At 40.1% G+C, this 19,054-nt stretch overlaps 1 protein-coding gene across 2 annotated transcripts; it reads left to right on the top strand.

The window, feature by feature from the left end:
• The first annotated feature begins 133 nt into the window (after positions 1–133).
• wdr25 (WD repeat domain 25) lies at positions 134–19,038 on the top strand. 2 transcript variants are annotated; one of them, XM_018663694.2, is made up of 7 exons: positions 134–250; positions 644–1,384; positions 5,860–6,007; positions 13,723–13,853; positions 15,529–15,699; positions 16,353–16,493; positions 18,187–19,038. In XM_018663694.2, the coding sequence occupies exons 2-7, from the start codon at positions 656–658 to the stop codon at positions 18,406–18,408; spliced, it is 1,542 nt and encodes a 513-aa protein (XP_018519210.1). In that variant the 5' UTR covers positions 134–250; positions 644–655; the 3' UTR covers positions 18,409–19,038. The 2 variants fall into 2 exon arrangements, with proteins under 2 accessions (XP_018519210.1, XP_018519211.1); XM_018663695.2 differs by lacking the exon at positions 134–250 and adding an exon at positions 272–495.
• The last annotated feature ends 16 nt before the right edge of the window (positions 19,039–19,054 follow it).

Here is a 19,054-nt window from a genome sequence, read left to right as displayed (position 1 = left end):
CTAATGAAATATATTTAGGAAGCAGTCGGAAGAGAGGGACAGCCGTTACGTTCCTACCGACTGCTTTCAAAATAAAAGTTTTCACGCGAGCGACGAGTCTGACATGAGTGGACAAATCGAAACATTACTTTTATTATGAAACTTTGCATTTACTCAAATGGTTTTGCGGGATGTTGTGACCAGGACGTGTGGCTGTCAACGCTCAAAAACCGGACTTACTGATACTTTTACCTGACTGCAGGCGCAACGGGTAAAGGCACATTCACCCGAAACCGTTTGTAGGATACATTAGGCTTTGAGACAGATGCAAATGACCAACGTTAGCTAATTTCACTATATTGGTGGCACACAACGTAGCGCCTGAGACGTAGCCTTAAACTCTGGGATATAAGTTAACGTTTGTCGCGACATTGTCCAGTCTGTACGTTTATAAGTCAAGTAACACTAACAAACATAACAACGGTAACTGCAGCAGTGTGTTTGCTCTGTCTGAAGGTATTATATTGACCTAGCTGGCTATTTGCTTTCTCTCTCTGTTTTGGCTGTTGTGTTGGCTGCTAAACAACCACTAGATGTCACCATTTGGTACCTGATGGAATAACTATACTGACATGTCACCTGTTGTCCCTTTATTTTCAAACAGAGTGGTGTGAAGATGTCTTCATTAGTGGCCTATGAGGATTCAGAATCAGAGGATGAATCGGAGGAGGGAGCCTCAGCTTCTGTCCAAACGGAGTCTTCTGAACAAAGTCAAAAAGTTGAGGTGTGCAATAACTCAAAGCTAACACCCAGCCCTCAAAGTTTTACCCCTGTCCATGACCAGACTGTGTTGGACTATCATGGAAATACCTCTGAAAGAAGCAGTTCCTCATTACACCCTCATTCACAGCCACAGAGCTGTTCTGACAGGGAGATAAAATATTGTAGCAGCAAGACAACACAAGACAAGCATTTTAGAGACACTGCAGCTCCCCTGAGTTTACCTGCGAGTCAGGGGAAGAACTCATCACTGCAGACTCTTTCTCACACACCGCAAGGCTTCTGTGATGGGGTGAACCCGGCAAAGAGACACTTCACTGTTCCTTCTGGTATCAGACCGTACATTCCCAAGAGACAGAGACTTGCCCCTTCAGTAGAGACAGTGGACCCAAAGTATCCAGCCGAGCAAGTCCCAGGGAACCGGACCGGGGAAAACCAAATCCTCTCAGATGTGTCGGCGAGAGTGAAGCCGTATCTTGCCCACAAGCCCGGCACAGCAGGGATACCAAGGAGGCTTCTGATGAGCCTGGGAGGCCACCACGGCCCAGTCAACACGGTGCAGTGGTGTCCTGTGCCTCATCTCAGTCATCTGCTGCTGTCTGCCTCCATGGATAAGACTTTCAAGGTAATGACAGCTACAACAAGGCTATTGCTGTCTTCAGAAATGATACACATTGATATGTAGCATATAAAAGCTGTAAAGAAGGGATTTAGTGTTTTAGTTATCATTGTGATTTTTTTTCCACGTGATAAAATTTGTCATCCTCTCCCATGTTGTCTGCTATATACACATGGTGGTCTGGGGCACAAAAATCTATTTACCAGTATAGTTTCAGACAGGTGTCAAGCGCATGGGGGACGTCTAAGGGGATAATCAATTTTTACCTGACATTCAGTGTAATTGGCGTGGTTTTACAGGCAGGGAGATAATATCTGCCCTGCTGCCACAGTTTATAAATGCACCATAAACCACTTTCTTTAGATTCATATCTGTCACTGTCAGTTGAATGTATGTCAGGACCCACGGGACTTCCTATTTCTCTCTCTCTCTCTCCCTCTCTGTCTCTCTCTTTCTGATTCACCCCTCCCCATCTTTCTCTGTTTTTCACACCAGGAAAACAATCCCTTGTTCCCCTATCGTAAAGGTCAAGCAATGCAGGTGTCTGCCGGTGACTAAATATTTCTATCCCTGTGCGAAATCACCCACCCCACCAAAGAGGCCTCTGAATAATTAATAATTTAAATATGCATGAGGACATTTGCATAATCATACAAGTGCAGCAGTATGGCGGCCACCTCCTCTGGCACCTGGAAAGGGTTGTTTGGAGCAGATGCTGGCAACTCGCAGAGGAAGGCAAGAAAAGACTTGGTTGTTTGTATGCAAGGATTTCTCTTCTTCTTCTATCTCAGGCTGCTGAACCAGGTGTGCTCTGTGAAACCAGTAGATAGAGGAGCATGTGGCATACTCTTACTTATCTGTGCACAGGTCTTGTGGGCCATTTGCTCATTTTGAATAGTGGGGTTTTCAACAAGTAATTTCTTTCCCCCTAAAAGATTATACTCAGAGATATTCAGTTTTCACATAGACGATTCAGTTATCAGCTCCTGGCACCACGCGTTTGAGCTTAGTGGGATCAGCCATGCTTTTGATCAGAATTGCACCTCAAACATGAGGTGATAAAAGAATTTTATTCTTAGCAAAATTTAATCAAGGTTTTTATCAAAATCCTAATAATTATTAAAATTAACTAAAATTAACTAAAATTATCTTAAAACACAGGAGTTCAATTAAAATAGATGTTATTTGAAAATGAATAGTATTATAAGTTTCAACAAATTAATAAAAACTAAAGTAATCAGATCAATGCTTTACTTGTCACTGTGTTTAATGAATGGAAGAGAATAGGAGGTGCTCTCCTTCATGGAGCAAGACAGTTATTTATTGCAGTAATACAAATCTCTACAGTGTAATAACTGTATATTATGGCTGCAAAAGATATGTGTGTCTCTTTGGATGGCAGTGTTCTTTAAAAATGCACAAGATGACACTTCAAACACAGTCAAAACAGCTTATCCACTGCTCTGAATCAGCAAAATACAGTGCAATAAGTGCAGGTAACCATAGCAACAATACTTTAACTTCTCACTGTGTCAACCAGTTAACTCTCACTAATAAAACCAAACCATGGATTATACTTAGAATAAGCTTTGAGAAATGTAGAGCTACAGCCATCAATTATTATCCTTACTGATTATTTGTAGACTTATTGATTAATCATTTGATCTATTAAAAAGCAGAAAATAGCTTTTAAAAAACAGGTTCTCATAGCCCAGAGTGTCTTAGGGCTGCAGCTAATGATTATTTTCATCACTGATTAAATGGCAGATTATATTCTCAATCAAGCCTTTAGTGTAAAAAAAAAACAAAAAAAAAACCCAATCGCAGTTTCTCAGAGCCAGAGATGACATGTTCAAGTGGAAAAGCAGTTAAATCATCTAGATGGAAGAGCGGAAACTAGTGAGTGAAAAATGACGATTAATGGAGTATCAAAATAGTTGCTGATCAACTAATTGTTTCAGTCTAGTCTTATTGCTTGTATTGTCTGACATAGTATTCCAGTGGTCCAAAACTCAATGATATTCAGTTTACAGTTGACAAAGAAAAGCAAATCCTCAGAAATGGAAAAACTGGAATTAGTAAAAAATCTTTGCATCGTACCTGAAAGGTTTGACCGTTGATAAATGATGAAAATAGTTGCAGATTAAATAAGCAATTGTCTCTGCTTTGAAAAAATGTACATTTGATAGCCCACCCACAGTGTTGTTTATTTTCGTGTTGCCATACATTATTGCTTACTTAATGACATACTGCACAGGGATATTGATTATCTCTTTTAGCACTTTGACTCCTGCTTTTCTGTTCTGTTTGGGGGGTCCACACTCTATGAAGTCTTAACACTTTGTGGTTGCGTTCCTTCACCAACACCCTTCAGGCTTCAGACTCCTCTTCCCTCCATCCTGCCTGTCGTTGGTTCCTCAGAGGCAGAGTCAGACTATTATTATTCCAGCCTGTTTGCAGCTGTTGTCACCATGGCTACGGCAGGTGTAAGGCAGCAGTTTTAAGTTGATAACACGAATAGCAATTTAGTTTTAATTACTGCGAGTCATTTAGGAAGCAGATTACCCCAATGAGTCATCTGCGAGGATCCGCTCTGCGTGTCTGTTAAGTGGCCGGTGAAATTAAGGGGGATGCAAATAAACAAACGCTCATTTTCACCCATGCGCAGGTCTTGCATTGTACGGGATTATTGCAATTGTGTGTGCACTGAATGGTGTTGTTATGGTGCATATCATTAATGCTGCCATTCATAGGAGGCAGCCTGGAGAAGGAGCTTAAGCAACATGCCGCTTTGTCAGACTTGTCATGTAGGATTTTTGTGTTTAGTTGAGTGTTTTGTGAAGCTTTTGTGACTACAGATCCTATCATCAGTTGCTGTTAAACAGATTCACGTTACCTTGAGATGGCAGTGTTTCCCTAAGCCCAAGATCCTACAGAGCAGTAGCATATCCTGTTGCACCATGAATGGAAATATTCTTAACAGATGAATCTCTCCAATATTTAGCTTTTTAGCAATCAAAAGTGTGACTCTCTTTCTCCATTTCCCTCTGTGTGACTTGTTTTTCGCCCTGGAGGCACCTCTGCCATTCTGTTTGTTAAACTCCTGCCTGCTGGATTGATACGTCACTCTCCCCCGTCCATCTCTCTTCCCCGTCTGCCTCCTGCGGGAGCTGTGGCACAGTACTTCTCAGCGTGTTTCAAATGCTGTATGGAGGAATCATCTTTAATAATGAAACACAGAAAGAGGCAGAGAGGGATTGGCAGCGCCGCTCTTCAAAGTTCCTCTGTAGCCCTGGCAATGCCAGGGAAGCAAAAAAAAACAAAAAACTTCATCATTAGTGTAATAACCCACCCCAGTGGGCACCAGACCACCCACTGGATTTCAGGCCAGACTTCAGGGAGGATCTTTTGTCTTTTGACGTGTCTAACAGAAAATCATTCAGGGAATCTAATGAAAAACATGTCACAATATTGACCAGCCTGTTTGCCAAGTGAACTTTTTTGAAACACTGTATAAAAAAACACTACACCAATGATTAAAGACAAGGCCAGAATCAACAGTAGAACAATCTGGCAGATTAACACTTACATTTATAAATTGCTGCCTGCTTTGTTAGACCCCTTTCTGCACTTTATTCACAGCCATGATATCACATTTCAAACCCAGCAAAACGTTAGATGGCGTATTTACGACGGTTACTCAACAAACAGAAGGCAGCTGGGTGCTTCTCTCCTCTGCTCTGTCTCTAATCAGAGATACCTCTAACCATTAAAGCCATTACACCCCACAGGGGAATTGATTTATTGGCACACTTAAAGGTAATTAGTTTAAACAATTAATTACAAAGGTTGTTTTTGCTTTTAAATCCTGCAAATATGCCTGATTTGTATACCTATTATGCCAATTTATCCAGCGGCACTTTGCTGGGTAATTTCATACTATTTCATTACAGTGAAATTTAGATGAGGAAGGCTTAGATTACATCTTTTCTCAGCTTTGAGCAAGAGACAGACTGCATTCACTCGTTCACTCAGGAAAGATTTTAGTGCCGCCTGATGTCTACTCTTTTACACTGGTTCTTTCTGTCATACTGCATGTTGTTATATCAGGTGTTTGCTGTAGAGAGTGTGCAAAGGTCAGTGACACCTTTTAGCCTTTTAACACATTTATAGTTTTCATAGAACTCTTTTTTTTTTTTTTTGCTTTTACATTTTTAGTAAAAAGCATCCTACAAAGACTAAGGACAAATTACTTTATAATCTTCTCCCCTGGATTTCATAATTGCTCATTAAGCGACATAATTTCCTTTCAATTGAAGTTTTTCTATAGCACACACGGTGTCTTTCATGCTGTGGAGGCAGAACAATGAAAGCTTTCTTCCAGAACTATTTCAGCTTGTGCACAGTCAGTATGAAAAAATGGCTTGCAGTCGAGGCGTATGTGTGACTTTGGCTTGATGCGATGTGCCCCTGTCTGGCAGGTGTGGGATGGAGCAGAGAGCGGGCAATGCCTCAGGGTTTACACCTGCCATTCGGGAGCTGTGCGTGATGCCTGTTGGACCCCCTGCGGGCGACACCTCCTCACTGGCTCATTTGACAACACGGCTGTGATCACAGACGTGGAGACAGGTGAGCAGCAACTCTTCTTTCTGCGGGTCTGAAGAACACTATGTCACACAACAAAGCAGAAGATTTACTTCTTGAAGTATGTCACTCCGAATTTGTCCTCAACTGATCTCAACATGTGAGTGAGTGTGAGATGTGATTTAGTACGTGTCTACTGTCCAGTGCTTCTCACCTGTGGTTTGGTACATTAAACCAGAACAGCTGTGGTGTGCTTTTTATATTTTCCTCAAATATTATGAACGCTACAGTTGAAAAGCCTTCACATTTACTTAATTGAAACTCAGTTTGAGCTGTTTTTCATCAAACATTTTTCTCTGAGCATATTGCTGCGTGTTGTGGGAAAACAAAACTTGTAGGCAACTTTACTTCCTGCAAACTTAAAGTTAGTATAGTAATTTATGTGTGGAGTGACTTAAAATTGCCTTGGGCCCCCAAAACCTGTTATAAACCCATTGTGTAAATTGCAAAGCTCTCTCCCTCTCTCTCTCTCTCTCTGTAGTCGTGACCCATTTCAGGCACCGCCACCTTCGAAATCCGCAGTTCTAGCGTGAATACATCATAACCGGTCAACTATCCTGTTCCAAAGACTCCTCCAAGTGCAGCCAAGAGACACTGGCTTCTTTTCTCAAAATTTAAATGAAACAACTGGTATTCTCTTTAAGCCTGTGGAATCCCAGAATCCACTGGGGTTTAACCACTTCTTGAATTGTGCATTTGATGCACGTCAACTCCTAAAGTTGAACATTTCTGAGTTCATCACAGAGCAGTAGTCACATTCCCCTTTTGTTACTTTATCATGTAGGTAAATGATTTTTTAAAGGTGAATAACAAAACATTCTTTTGCTAGTTATCATTTTACTATGTTATTGTGATGATATTTTCATTGTTCTCCGTAAAAACCTGAAAACCCACAGTGACTCTGTAATGAATTATGTGTAGACTGGCTCATTTAGGGCGAAGGTTGATCCTCCCTAAATGAGGCTGTGTGTCTGCCTCAGTGGAGATAGGCCCCTAAAATGGGACACATCCCTCTCTTTCTTTCTCTCTCTCTTTTCTGGTATCTCACACTCATGTCACACACTGTCAAAAACATACTTAAAACAAGGACTCTTACTTTCTGAAAGCTTTTATTTTGTCGACGTTTTTACCTGCCAGCAGTAAAGTCCACTTTGAACCAAATCCACAGGCTCATTATGTCAGATGGCCCTTTTGTGTGATCATACAAAGCATTTTCAAGGTGACATTTGGAGGAGATCAATAATCTGGTTTGCTTTGGAAATGTTTTGTTTTGTGGTAAATTGTATGTTAACATGGCATAAAGGATGAGAGCAAGTCATACAGACAATCAACAAGTAAAATGACAAGAATTCATTTCCTTCATTTGGAACAATTCTTGAATTTCTAGGCACCTGAAATTCAAAATGTAGGTAAGAATCTATAGAAAAACTCAGTATTTTGTCTAAATTGAGCAGACTGAAGAATTTCCATAATTTCAAAATCCTACCTCGTGTCCATTCACCAACACGTAATGATGACAAAGTGTTTATACACACCGAAAAAAAAAGGCCACAGAGACGTTCAACAAAATGAGCCAACATACAATAGACATTGTTTTGAAGCCCTGTGGCATCTACATCTCTAGGGTCAACACACTGCTGTGATGACTTGCTGCCGTTTGCACTTCCCCTCTCAGCATGTCTGTCAATACTGCCAATAAAGCCTACGGATAATAGCTTGGCCAGCCCATTAAACACACAGGCAGCTCCAGGAAGGGGATCAATAATGGATACATGACAACAAGAGCAGCCACCATGACCTTACACTGGAACGTCACCTACCACAACCATAAACAAACAAATGTTTATTTTGGTCTTTTGCTTTTGTAGCTGCCAGTACCTTGCTCAGCACTGTAGGATGTCCTATAGTTGGTTCAAACTGACAGCTTTGAAGTAATGTCAGATGTCCAGAAAGCACTCACACATAAATCCTGCTCCAGTCTTTCTATTTTTAATGATATTTTATTATTCTTATTCATATTCCTACTACTAATATTACTTATCTGTATTTGAAATTGAATAAACCATGTTGTTTCTGAGGATGAAGATCTGCAGATGTGTGCTGGCACGACAGAGCAAAAAGCATGCGTTCCTATGGTAGCGCAAGATGAAGAAAATTCAATTTAGTTGCATATTAATATGGGAGTTGGGAATTCCAGCCCAGTTTCTGCTCAGTTGTAGTGCAATGTAATGTGGTGGAGCTAAGACTTAGGCGCTGACACTTTAAAACCAATCATATTCGATCAGTGCAGAGAACACAGAGGCCAAGCTGCATGCGTAAATTGCTTCATGATAATTTAAATACAGACTGACATAATTGCGGTTCTCATCACAACAGGCTGCCGTCTTTCCAGAGGATTTATATTTCTGACACATGCACCCAAGGTGTTGGCATAATTATGACAGGGGATATTTGAAAAGTTAATGAAGCGCGCAACATTGATGCTGAATATGTGTTAACACTGTCTCTGCCAAGAGTGATGGGATACTGAGCTGAATGTTTGCCACGTCAGACTGTAATCAGGATTAATTTGATCTTTATACTCTTCACAGTAATGCAGAGCCTCTCAATTCTAACAAGGAAGGCAGCTGGGTCCATTCTGTTCAAATGAGCTCTCTTTGGAGAGGTGTGCAGGCCCTTTAATGATCAGCGCGAGTCTTGTAGGGACACCTGACCTCCTTATTTCACCACAGTACACCTAACCAAATGCTGCATCAATCGGTATGTTTACAGAGGAATGGAATTATAGGAGAGCCTGTGCATTCAGAACAGTGTGTGGGCCCATTTTCCTCAGCCATCTTTGCAGTTGTTCCTGTGTCCAATTTAATTTGTAGAATCTTATATCTACTCCCTAGTGGGCCGCTGGCAGGCTGTCACAGCTGAATAGCAATAGTAGAGGGAGAGGAGGATATAGGGAGGGAGAGCAGGTTAAGAGGCATAATGCAGAGAGAGAGGAATGGAGAGTAGAGCAAGAATGCAAGAGAAAAAAATCACAAGAGGCAGAATAAATTCAGAGAAAGAGAAACAGAGAGTAGGAGTTGAGGAGCGGAATAAATGAATTTCATCTGGAGGGCATTAGTGTGAAGTGGCAGCTGTTGTCCAGCGCTTTCATGGCTGCCCTTGGAAGAGCTGACTGGTGGAGGTTGGCATAGGAAAAGTATGCCCATATTGCCACAGGCTGCCACAGGTTGATGTGTCAGATCATGCATGCGTATGCAGGACTTCTGTCCAGATCCCTTCAGGCACTGGCAAAAAGGAGCTTTCCAAAAAAAAAAAAAAAAAAACAATAAATACACAAAGATGGTACCAGTGCTGGAGTGGGCATGTGGACTGCCCTTCCACTTGACTTTAGCTTTGTAGAGTCATATTTGATGAATGTTGCTAAAGGCTTCAATGATAGTTTGGTTATAAGATGGAGTTGCATTACTTTTAAAGATGAGCTACCAGCTACGTTTGCCAGAAAATAATGTGGCACAATGTGGTTTTTAGTCTGGGGTCATCTCACAGAAAATTGTTTGTTTTGAAACTCACATCCAGTAAGTATCAGTCCTGGATTTTTTATTATGTACACCTGAGGCTTCTGGGACAGGGGTTTGCTGAAGTTACATCAGATGCATCACTGTAAAAAAAAAAAAAGGCATTGTAAGTTATTAACTGTGTAACATTTTATCTAGTTAACAGGAAAACAGTCTTTTGAGATGTCTACAGTCTCCAAATCCTACACCTGCCACCTCCTTATATAATCTTAACTTTCATTTTTTAGAAACACTGCAGCAATACAACATGTACAATAAATGCATTCTCTCTGATATTTTTCATTTTATTTCCACACCTCCCTCACACATTCAGGGATGTGGCTGTATAAACACAGAAGCCTTAAGCGTTGCACACCAGGAGACAATGACTGCAGTGGCACACAAGCAGAAGCATTTACTCCAAATGCCACCGGCAAACTATATCTGCATTTTGACCTACTTTGAAAGCTTTATTTTACAATGGTTACCTGCTTGGTTGTCACAGGTTTTGCCCTGTTATGTGACAGGAAGAAAATACCCTTTGTTTCAAAATTACTAAAACCCTGACAATTCTTTGGTGATTGGAACATTTATTAACAGTGAAAACGCTGGTAGGTTTGCAACATAACCATGTGTGATTTAATTGTATTGTATAAAAGCAGCCAACATGATATAGGATGTGTTCCCAGAGGTCTATGCATGCAGTGTTTAACGGTTCATTTTTAATTACATTTTTACTTTTCAATTGTCTCCCTACTCTCTCCAGGAAATTATACTTTAACACCCCAGTGAATATCAACAGTATTTAGAACAGTTTGCAGTACACTCGTGTCACCAACAAGCTTTGACAGGGAAAAAAAAGAGTGATGATTCCTGTCACAGTTTTAGAAACCTCCAAATATACAGAATTTTTGATAATTAAGCATGTGATAATTGAAAACTATTCAAATAATCAAGGAAATGGTGGAATTGCAATGCACAAACCTCTCATAAATGTAGCTAGATTTTGTGTAAGAGGTTAGTCTGTGTTTGTGCCTGCATGTTGTGGCCATCTATCTGAGACTTGGTACTGCCTCACCATGTTTCCTACGGACTTGATGTCCATTGAGCTTGAAGGTTCATTCTTGTCCTTGCAAACAACAGCCTGATTTTAAAAAAAAAATCTCAACACAAGGTCCACTTATGTTATGTTTTCAGAGCATTCAGCCACATCCTGTGGCCTAACTGGTCATTTGATAACAGGTAGTTGTATATGTCTGTTTTTTTTTCCTGTGGTTTTTTACAGTGTTGTAAATCTTCAGTATCTTTGGTGTTATGATCATTAGCTATAAATGCACTCACTGTTGCTGTGAGTCTTGAAGCTTTCTTGGTTCATGAAACTAGCTGTGCTGTGTTAAAGGCAGCACATGAGAAAAAGATTTCTCACCTTTTCATTTAACATGACTCAGCACAGACTTTATGTGAAATATCTTTAAAGATGCACATTAGATACAAATGTGGCTTATCAAGCCTATTTTCAAAATCTTTTTTTAGACATAGACTTGTCAAAACCAAATAATGTGTTCCTATCCCTTCCTTATGTGCAGTAACAGCAGCCTGCTTTGGTGGATCTGGTAATGAGGCAGAATATCCATTTCATCCCTGCTTCCCTCTGCTCTAACAGGCTCATCCCTGCCGTCCCAATCACCCCTAATGTCCTCGTCTCTGTAGTCTTCGTGATCACAGTTCTTTCGGGGCTACAAAGTAAACTATAGCGAGGCAGGGACAGATCACTGCAGTCTTCCCTTATCTCCCCCTCCCAAGCAGGCTAATTAATCTTGCTTAATTAAAACATGACGAGGCTCTATTTATTATGAGGAGAATGTTGATTTCTCATCGTCTTGCCAAACATGAGTTCCAAATCTCGATGACAGATCTTCTTCCGTATCGCTAGGGGTAAGCCAATTAAGCAGGAAGTGTGAGCCTGATGAAATTGCCTGTTAAAATTTTGGATCAATGCAATTGAATTTGGGAGCGAGCTAGTCCACCATTAAGTGAAAGAAGGTCCATTTTTGCTGCGGTTTATTAGCTGTGACCCCCCTCCCTCCCCCCCTTCTAAAAAGGACTTGGTAGGAAAAATCCTGGAACAAGTGTGTAATGAGGTGCGTTTTTGTTGTGGGCTAACTGCCTAAGACTGTTTTGGATGTGGTCTTTGTTGTTTGTTCGATGAATTAATAAGGAGCTGCTTGAACCCTGAGGTGTGCTGCTTTACATAGCCTTTGACAGAGCTGCTGGCTCATAGTCTGGGCTCTGGGTTCCTCGTGTGGCCTTCTCCATGGTGATCCCAGGAAACTAATTTTTGGTTGCACCCTGTCAGGCTTAATTATATTTCAGCCCCTCAGTGTTTTTGTTTTGTTTTTAAGTGTGACATTTTTTAATTGACTTGGATAAAGACGCCCCTGGCCAAAACAGCGGTTTCTCTTTTCTACCTCTTTGTCAGTTTAGATTATCTGTTTGTCTTGAGCGATGTTTAAATCAAGAAAGCTTCTCAGAGAAGTGATATTTCTGATGTGCTGCTTTCTGGAAGCAACAAAAGCAATGCTGTCTTTTTTGGTCAGTCCAATCACTCACCATCATTGCAGTGAGTTACGGACTTACAGTTCAGTTGCTGAACTAACCTTGGGCATCTAATGATAAAAATAAAATTATTTTCTAACAAGCAACTCTCCATGGTTTTGTGTGTGATTATGTAAAGCTGTTTTTGGCTGCAGAAAGACATGTGATCAAAAACTGAAGCCTTTAAACAAGCGTAGCTGCTGCCTCTGACCTGAAATGATCACAGGAAGCTTCTCTCCTTTTTTAGTTCACCATCATTCCTTCATGAATTTCAGAGGGTGCTCTGAGTTGGGAGCACTATCTTTGGCAGCAGCTTACAGCAAGATTTACTGTATCTTTTATTAGTGAGCTGGTTTTCGAATCACTGTTTATCAGCAAAGGCGACAGCGCAATTTAATTACACACAATGTTTACCTCACAGGAATCTAATGGGTGCTTTACAGGGAGGACTGGCTCCTCACAGTGAGCTCGATTAATAAACTAAAGAGTAGTTTCAGCAGATTTTTTGCACCACGGAGGAAATGTAGTTGAAATTTATGTTGTATTTAGTTAAGTCTTGAGAGCCAAGAAAGGCAAAATGTATAATCAAGCTTCTCATGCAGCACAAACTGCAACAGCTTGTCTTATTTCATTAGTTTAATAGTGTGAACGTGTTTGATTCTTTTTGAATTTATAGATCATCAAATAAGTCTAACAACGTTTAAAAACTCATGCGTGCAGAGTCAGACAGATGTGTACAGCAGCAGCAGGAGTGATTCTCTGCTGGGCAGAGCTTTAACAGCATTAAGGTGATTGCATGGCCAGCATGGCCAAGAGGACAGAAACCAGCCAGGGGTCAGAGTTGAGCTTCAAATGAGTTCCTTACAGCTGAGTAGGCAACACACTCAGCTGCAAACACTGCTCAGGTACAAATACACACTCCCCCCTACAAGATCTGAACCTGTCACAAACCAGAGCCACTGTTTTTTATACAGTGTATAGGGAATGTACATTAGGTTTAACTAGTCCAAAGGATGTGGTTGGTGAGCCACATGAATTATCTGAACTCCTTTGATTTTTCTGTTTTCTCTTTTGTGAAAATTATCTTTTTGGATTTGACATTTATGAATGAAAATAAGTGGAAATATGACAGTGTGGGAAACATTTTTGTGTTGTTTAAATGTATTTTTATGAAATTGAAAACCAAATTTTTATTTTGGACTATAACTTACAGTATTTGCCCTTGATATTATCCCTTACAGTGGCTGTAAATATATTGTACCTCCTTATTGTGTGAGGTTATTTGAAAATATTTAAAATAAAAATAAGATATTAATAGAAAAAGAGATCTCTTGAAATTCACTGCAAACTGCTCTTGTCACAGGAATCTTAGCTTTTATCACCGAATATAATTTATTTATCATGTATCTCTTTTATTCCATGATACTTAGTTACTACAGTTAGTAGTGTAAAATCAAAGAGTTCACTACTGACCTCATATGCAAAGATTAATTGTTTCAAAGAAGCATTGATCTTATTCTTTCCTCTCTCTCTCGTTTTTAATGACTGTAGGGCAGCAGATAGCGAAACTGGACAACCAGTTCAAGGTGATGTGTGCGGTCCTGCATCCCAGCAACTCAGATGTATTCCTGTGTGGAGGTTACAGTTCAGTGGTCAAGGCCTGGGACTCTCGCAGCTGCAAGGTCAAACCTATTAACCTCCTTACTGTAGATTTATCATTTTTATTGACTCTGGTTCACCGACTGCTGTTTGACCTCTATAAATCTAAGATGTGTAGGCTTTGAACACATGCTCCTCATCCATAGCTCCCCCCTACACACTCAGTTACACACCAGTACAGACAAGGTAGTCCTTTCACTAAAAGGATCATACTGCCGCATGCATAGGAGTAACACTGCAGGTTATCTTGCTAATTATTCAAAGCAAATTTTAATTTCATTCGGGTCTCTGTAAATTGTTCCCATGAAGATGCAACCTAATGTTGCCATTAAGCTTAATGGACTGTTTTATATGATAATCCTCTTCACTTCCTCAGAATCTGAATGCTCACATGTAATTTTTCTCCCCCTTGGCAAACTGAATCGTTTCCCTGCAGGATTTTAGATTTTATACAGCAGGGATTGCTTCTGCCAGTAGGTGTCAATGTGAATTGCAGAGTGAGCACAGACCAGTTCTCAGCAAATAGGTTGTTAATGCAGTAGCGCCCTGGCTGCCTGTCAGTCTGAGCCCTGGGCTGCATGTTTCTTGCACAGGGGTGAAATTGCCCCACTAGATTAAAGAGAAAAAAAAAGGGCTGATACCAGCTCACACTCCCACAGGCACAACGTTAAACCATTAGTCTGAAGTCTCGCCAAAAGGACAAGGTTGAACTGGATGCGTTAAATTGCTTTACTGTGTTATGTCAAAACCCTAAATGTTACAAAGCAGAAGGAGAGCAGTTAAAGTTGCAGTTAGGGGTCAAAAGCTAAATGTTTTAATGTAGAGTGTAGGTGCTTGCTGCTCGCTCAGTAGCTCTAAAATTAAACCTAATCTGATCAAACAGCCTGTGAAATCTGATCTGATAAAACTGGGCTAGTGAAGAAAGATGTAAATAAATAAACTGTTGTCTTAGAATGAGAAATGGCACCACAGTCAAGAATCATGACTGACTGAACCTTACCATTTGTTATCTTCTGTCATCTCTTCTCTTAACCTAAATAAGTTTTAAGATTTAAAATGTTTTGTGAAGTCCATGTAGGTTAACAATACATTGTTTTTCTTGCTGTTTTTTTTAATTGATTAACTTTTGTCATTTCATTTTAAAGCTTTCTTCTCTGGATCCTTGTCATGATATACTTTTATCTACGCTGATCTGCACAAACATCTTTAGCCTCTGGTTTGAGGGCAGGAAATTGGAATATAAGCTGTTAGGAGCCAGGACCCATAGGTGGTGTGCTGTTGCCACACATAAAAGTTTTATTGTTCCGAAATAGTGCTGTTTTATGAATTAACTGCTGCTGGGGCAGTGATTCAGAGATCTGTAACCAGAGTAAGGCTTATCATCTCCACAATAGTCGTTACACTGACAACCTACCACATGTAGTGGTCCGTTAGCACGAAATGTATGTCAGACTTACAAAAAATTCAGTGCTTTAAAAGCATCATGGATGGCTTCTACACTAATTCCACTTAGATTAAATTGCACTAAATGTACTGAACTTTGTATATACAGTATAACTACTTGATATTTTTCACACAGTAACACTTCCCACCACATCCTAGATTCAACAGAAGTTCTTCTTTTTTACTTTGAATTTTAAAGAGCTTGATGCTAATTTCTGTGTGTGTGTGTGTGTGTGTGTGTGCGCACACTTCCAGATGGTGAAAGTGTACAAAGCAGGGATCCAGCAGACCTTGGATATCCTGTTTCTGAGAGGTGGTGTGGACTTTATAACAAGCTCTGACTGTGTGAGCAGAGACTCTGCAGACCGCACCCTCATCGCCTGGGACTATCAGACCACAGCCAAGGTCTCCAACCAGATCTACCACGTAAGGAAATCTGTGTGTGGATAAGAAAGAACCAGCCCCCGAATTAATATAGTGCTGATTGGCACAATATGTTAAAATAATCACCTAAAAAGGCTTAAAGGCACTTTGAATTTTAACAGGCAAATCACATTTCTCATTTAAGGTACACTCCTGAAAATGTTTCACATCAGGAGGTTCACAGAGCTTGGTAATGAGGCATGTGGAACTGGAATATTTTGACAGTTACATAGTGCTGGAGGAAGTGTGCACTCCACTGAGTGCCACCTATTTTAAAAATGTGTTTTTAATAACTTTTGTGCTTTTTTGTTGAATAAATTCTCATCTCTGAATCAGTGTTTCTGCAGTTGAATTAAATTGAATTATACATGCTGTAGAAGGTCTCAGGAGACCTGGAAATTCTCCCCACTACTTAGAATATTAATGAATAGAATGGACAAAATAACAGAAACTTCATACAGTATCATACAGTACAGTCCATTACAACAGAGATGACCATAGCAGACTGATTGCATTGAACCTCAGAACATAAGGCTTTTTCAAATTAATTGACTACTTAACATGCAGCTGACTTCATGGTTAGTAACGGCAAGAAAAGGTCAAATAACGAATTAATTTCCCCTCTGGATTATTCCCTCTTCTCATTTGGCCACCAGGAGCGGTACACGTGCCCGAGCCTGGCTCTCCACCCACTGGAGGAGTCCTTTGTGGCCCAGACCAATGGGAACTACATGGCAGTGTTCTCCTCCCAGCAGCCCTATAGAATGAACAAGAGGCGGCGATACGAAGGACACAAGGTCAGTAAGGACTGTTGCCTCTGGGGTGGGGTGGGTGTGGGGGTGGGGGTTCAGTCTGGCCTGATCAATACAGAAAGCACTGCAGTCAGATGTACACACACACACATAAACACACTACTAACTTCTACACAAAACTGTGTAAGGGCAGAATGAACGTACACACACAGATGAAATACTCGTCATAACCTACACACAACTTGTAGATCCATAGCCTGCAGTGTTTCCTCTCTAGCACCCTCCCCCAAAACAAACACAATAAGTACAATACAATATTTCCGCTGAGGAAGACAAACAGAGCGGAATATGGTTGCAGATTATAAACATCACTGAAAACATGTCGAGCTGCTGTTGTGGTGTCTGGATTGTTGATTCAAGAAATATAAACAACTGGACAGGAAACAAATTGGTAGCTCACTCTCCATGTCCAGTTATTTTTTCCATTGTTGGTGACCCAGAAAGAAAAACACAGCATTACAAATAAAAAAAAAAACATTTTTGAACCTCATGTTTTCTTTATTTTATGCTACTTTGAAGAAACCAGTTCAAACAGTATACATGTTTTTGTAGCCAGTGTACCTCACCAGCTTTACTGTGATTATAAATACTTTATTGTGGCCTAAAACATCTATTCAGTTGTCTTATGATGATGAAAGATCTTTTAAAGGATATGATCAGATGATTTTTTCAAGTCTGTCTCATATGTTCATTTGTACATGAGAGAGTTACTGGCCCTTGTAATCATCTCTGTTCTCTACGCTGGCCATGCAGAGATCCTTTCCTCCTGTGAATCCAGTGGAATAGATGGGGAACAATATCTAACATCTGTTCTCCATCTCTCTCAAATATGCATTCTAATGTTCAGTCAGAGCTAGTTTGAAGCTTCAGCTGTCTGAGTTAATAAAAAATTTAAAAATAATTGAAGTGAAGATCTTCACAAATTAGTCCTCTAATTGGCAGATTTTTTCCTTGTTGAGAGATAGTTAACACCATCCTACTTTCCCACTGTTTTAGTCTACAAGCTACACGCAGCCACTCACATTACAGTACTGTTGCATTTTTAACCACTGCAAAAGAGGGCATTTTTATTTCTATATCAAACATAATTTGTTTTTTTTTTTACCTTTTATATACAGGAGGGGGTTGACAAAATAGACAAAATCTTTTATCACAAAATATGTCATTTTGAATTATTGATATATACTGTAATACATTATACAGAGAGGTGTTTCTGTTGTTAGCCTACCCTAATTGGTATAAATGGGATGGACAAAATAACACCTGTTAGTATAATGCAGTATAGTTCAACAGTACCACAAACTACATCCTCCAAAATGACCATTAAGGTGAATTAACGCCTCTCTGAAGCAGTTTCAACACAAACAGAACATTATATGCATCATGAAGGCAGGATTTATTTCAGGGCTGTTGGTTTTAGTTTTAGCTTGGTGTATCTAATAAACTGGCAACTGAGTGTATATCAAGTGATAATGTTTTACTTCCCCAACAAGGGTTGTATTCCACAGTTCTAAGCATTGAACTGGCAAACTTCTGATCACATGAACATTGCTTCTTCACTTGATTACAACACACTTCTTATACTGTCACTTTATCATTCTGCCAAAGCTAAAGTGGCTCTTGGTTGAAGGTTAATGCAGCATGACTATTATTATATATATATCTTTTTTTGTCCTAGGTGGAGGGGTATGCAGTGCAGTGTGAGTTTTCTCTGGATGGAACTATCCTAGCCTCAGGGAGCGCCACCGGCTCTGCTCACTTCTATGACTATCACAATGCTCGGACGCTGCACACTCTTCACGCCCACAGCCAGCCCTGTCTGTGTGTGTCTCAGCATCCCGTCCTGCCTGCAACCGTGGCCACCTGTGACTGGGCTGGTGAGATCAAGATCTGGAATTGAGGACTGTGAAAGAGCAAGCAAATATGGAGTGAAAAAAGTTGCAAGATGAACTGTAGCAAGTTTGCCAAGAGAAAACGATATTAAACTGCAAACTCATGTGCACATCCATCTTATCCCCCATAATCTCTTGGCATAAGATGATAAGAACTTCTGTCTACTGCTTTTATAACTGCTTTGCTTTCATATTATTCTAAAAGCCACCCACATTTTCATTTCCATTTATATGAACTCGTGCAAGAACAATCATTATTGTGTAAATCTTAATGTAAGTATGTTAGTCATATTTGGCCCTTCTTGCACTGAAATCAGGAGAAAGTTGCACTGTGTGAGATCAAAGGAAGTTTCTTTACAGTTCAAAGAGTGAACCATTGTTATGAGTTTTATCTAAAGTAGTAGGCGGTGAGAAAACACTGTAGTGGCACACTCTACATGGTAGGTGCTATAACAGGCACTCAAAATGCCTGCAGTTTGCGTTTTGTACAGTTGCTCATACGCATCATAATCATAATACTATGATGATTGTCTTATATTTTGTACCTTGTTTTAAGCCAGATGAGTTGGAAGTTACACCCAGTATCAGTAAAGTCTGTTCTTTATTCTTTCAGATTAAAACCATGGTCTTTTTCTTAAGTCTTTCTGAGTCCTA

The sequence above is a fragment of the Lates calcarifer genome, linkage group LG19 (genome assembly GCF_001640805.2).
Source record: "Lates calcarifer isolate ASB-BC8 linkage group LG19, TLL_Latcal_v3, whole genome shotgun sequence".
Classification (NCBI taxonomy): domain Eukaryota; kingdom Metazoa; phylum Chordata; class Actinopteri; family Centropomidae; genus Lates; species Lates calcarifer.
This window is presented reverse-complemented; position numbering and strand designations above follow the sequence as displayed.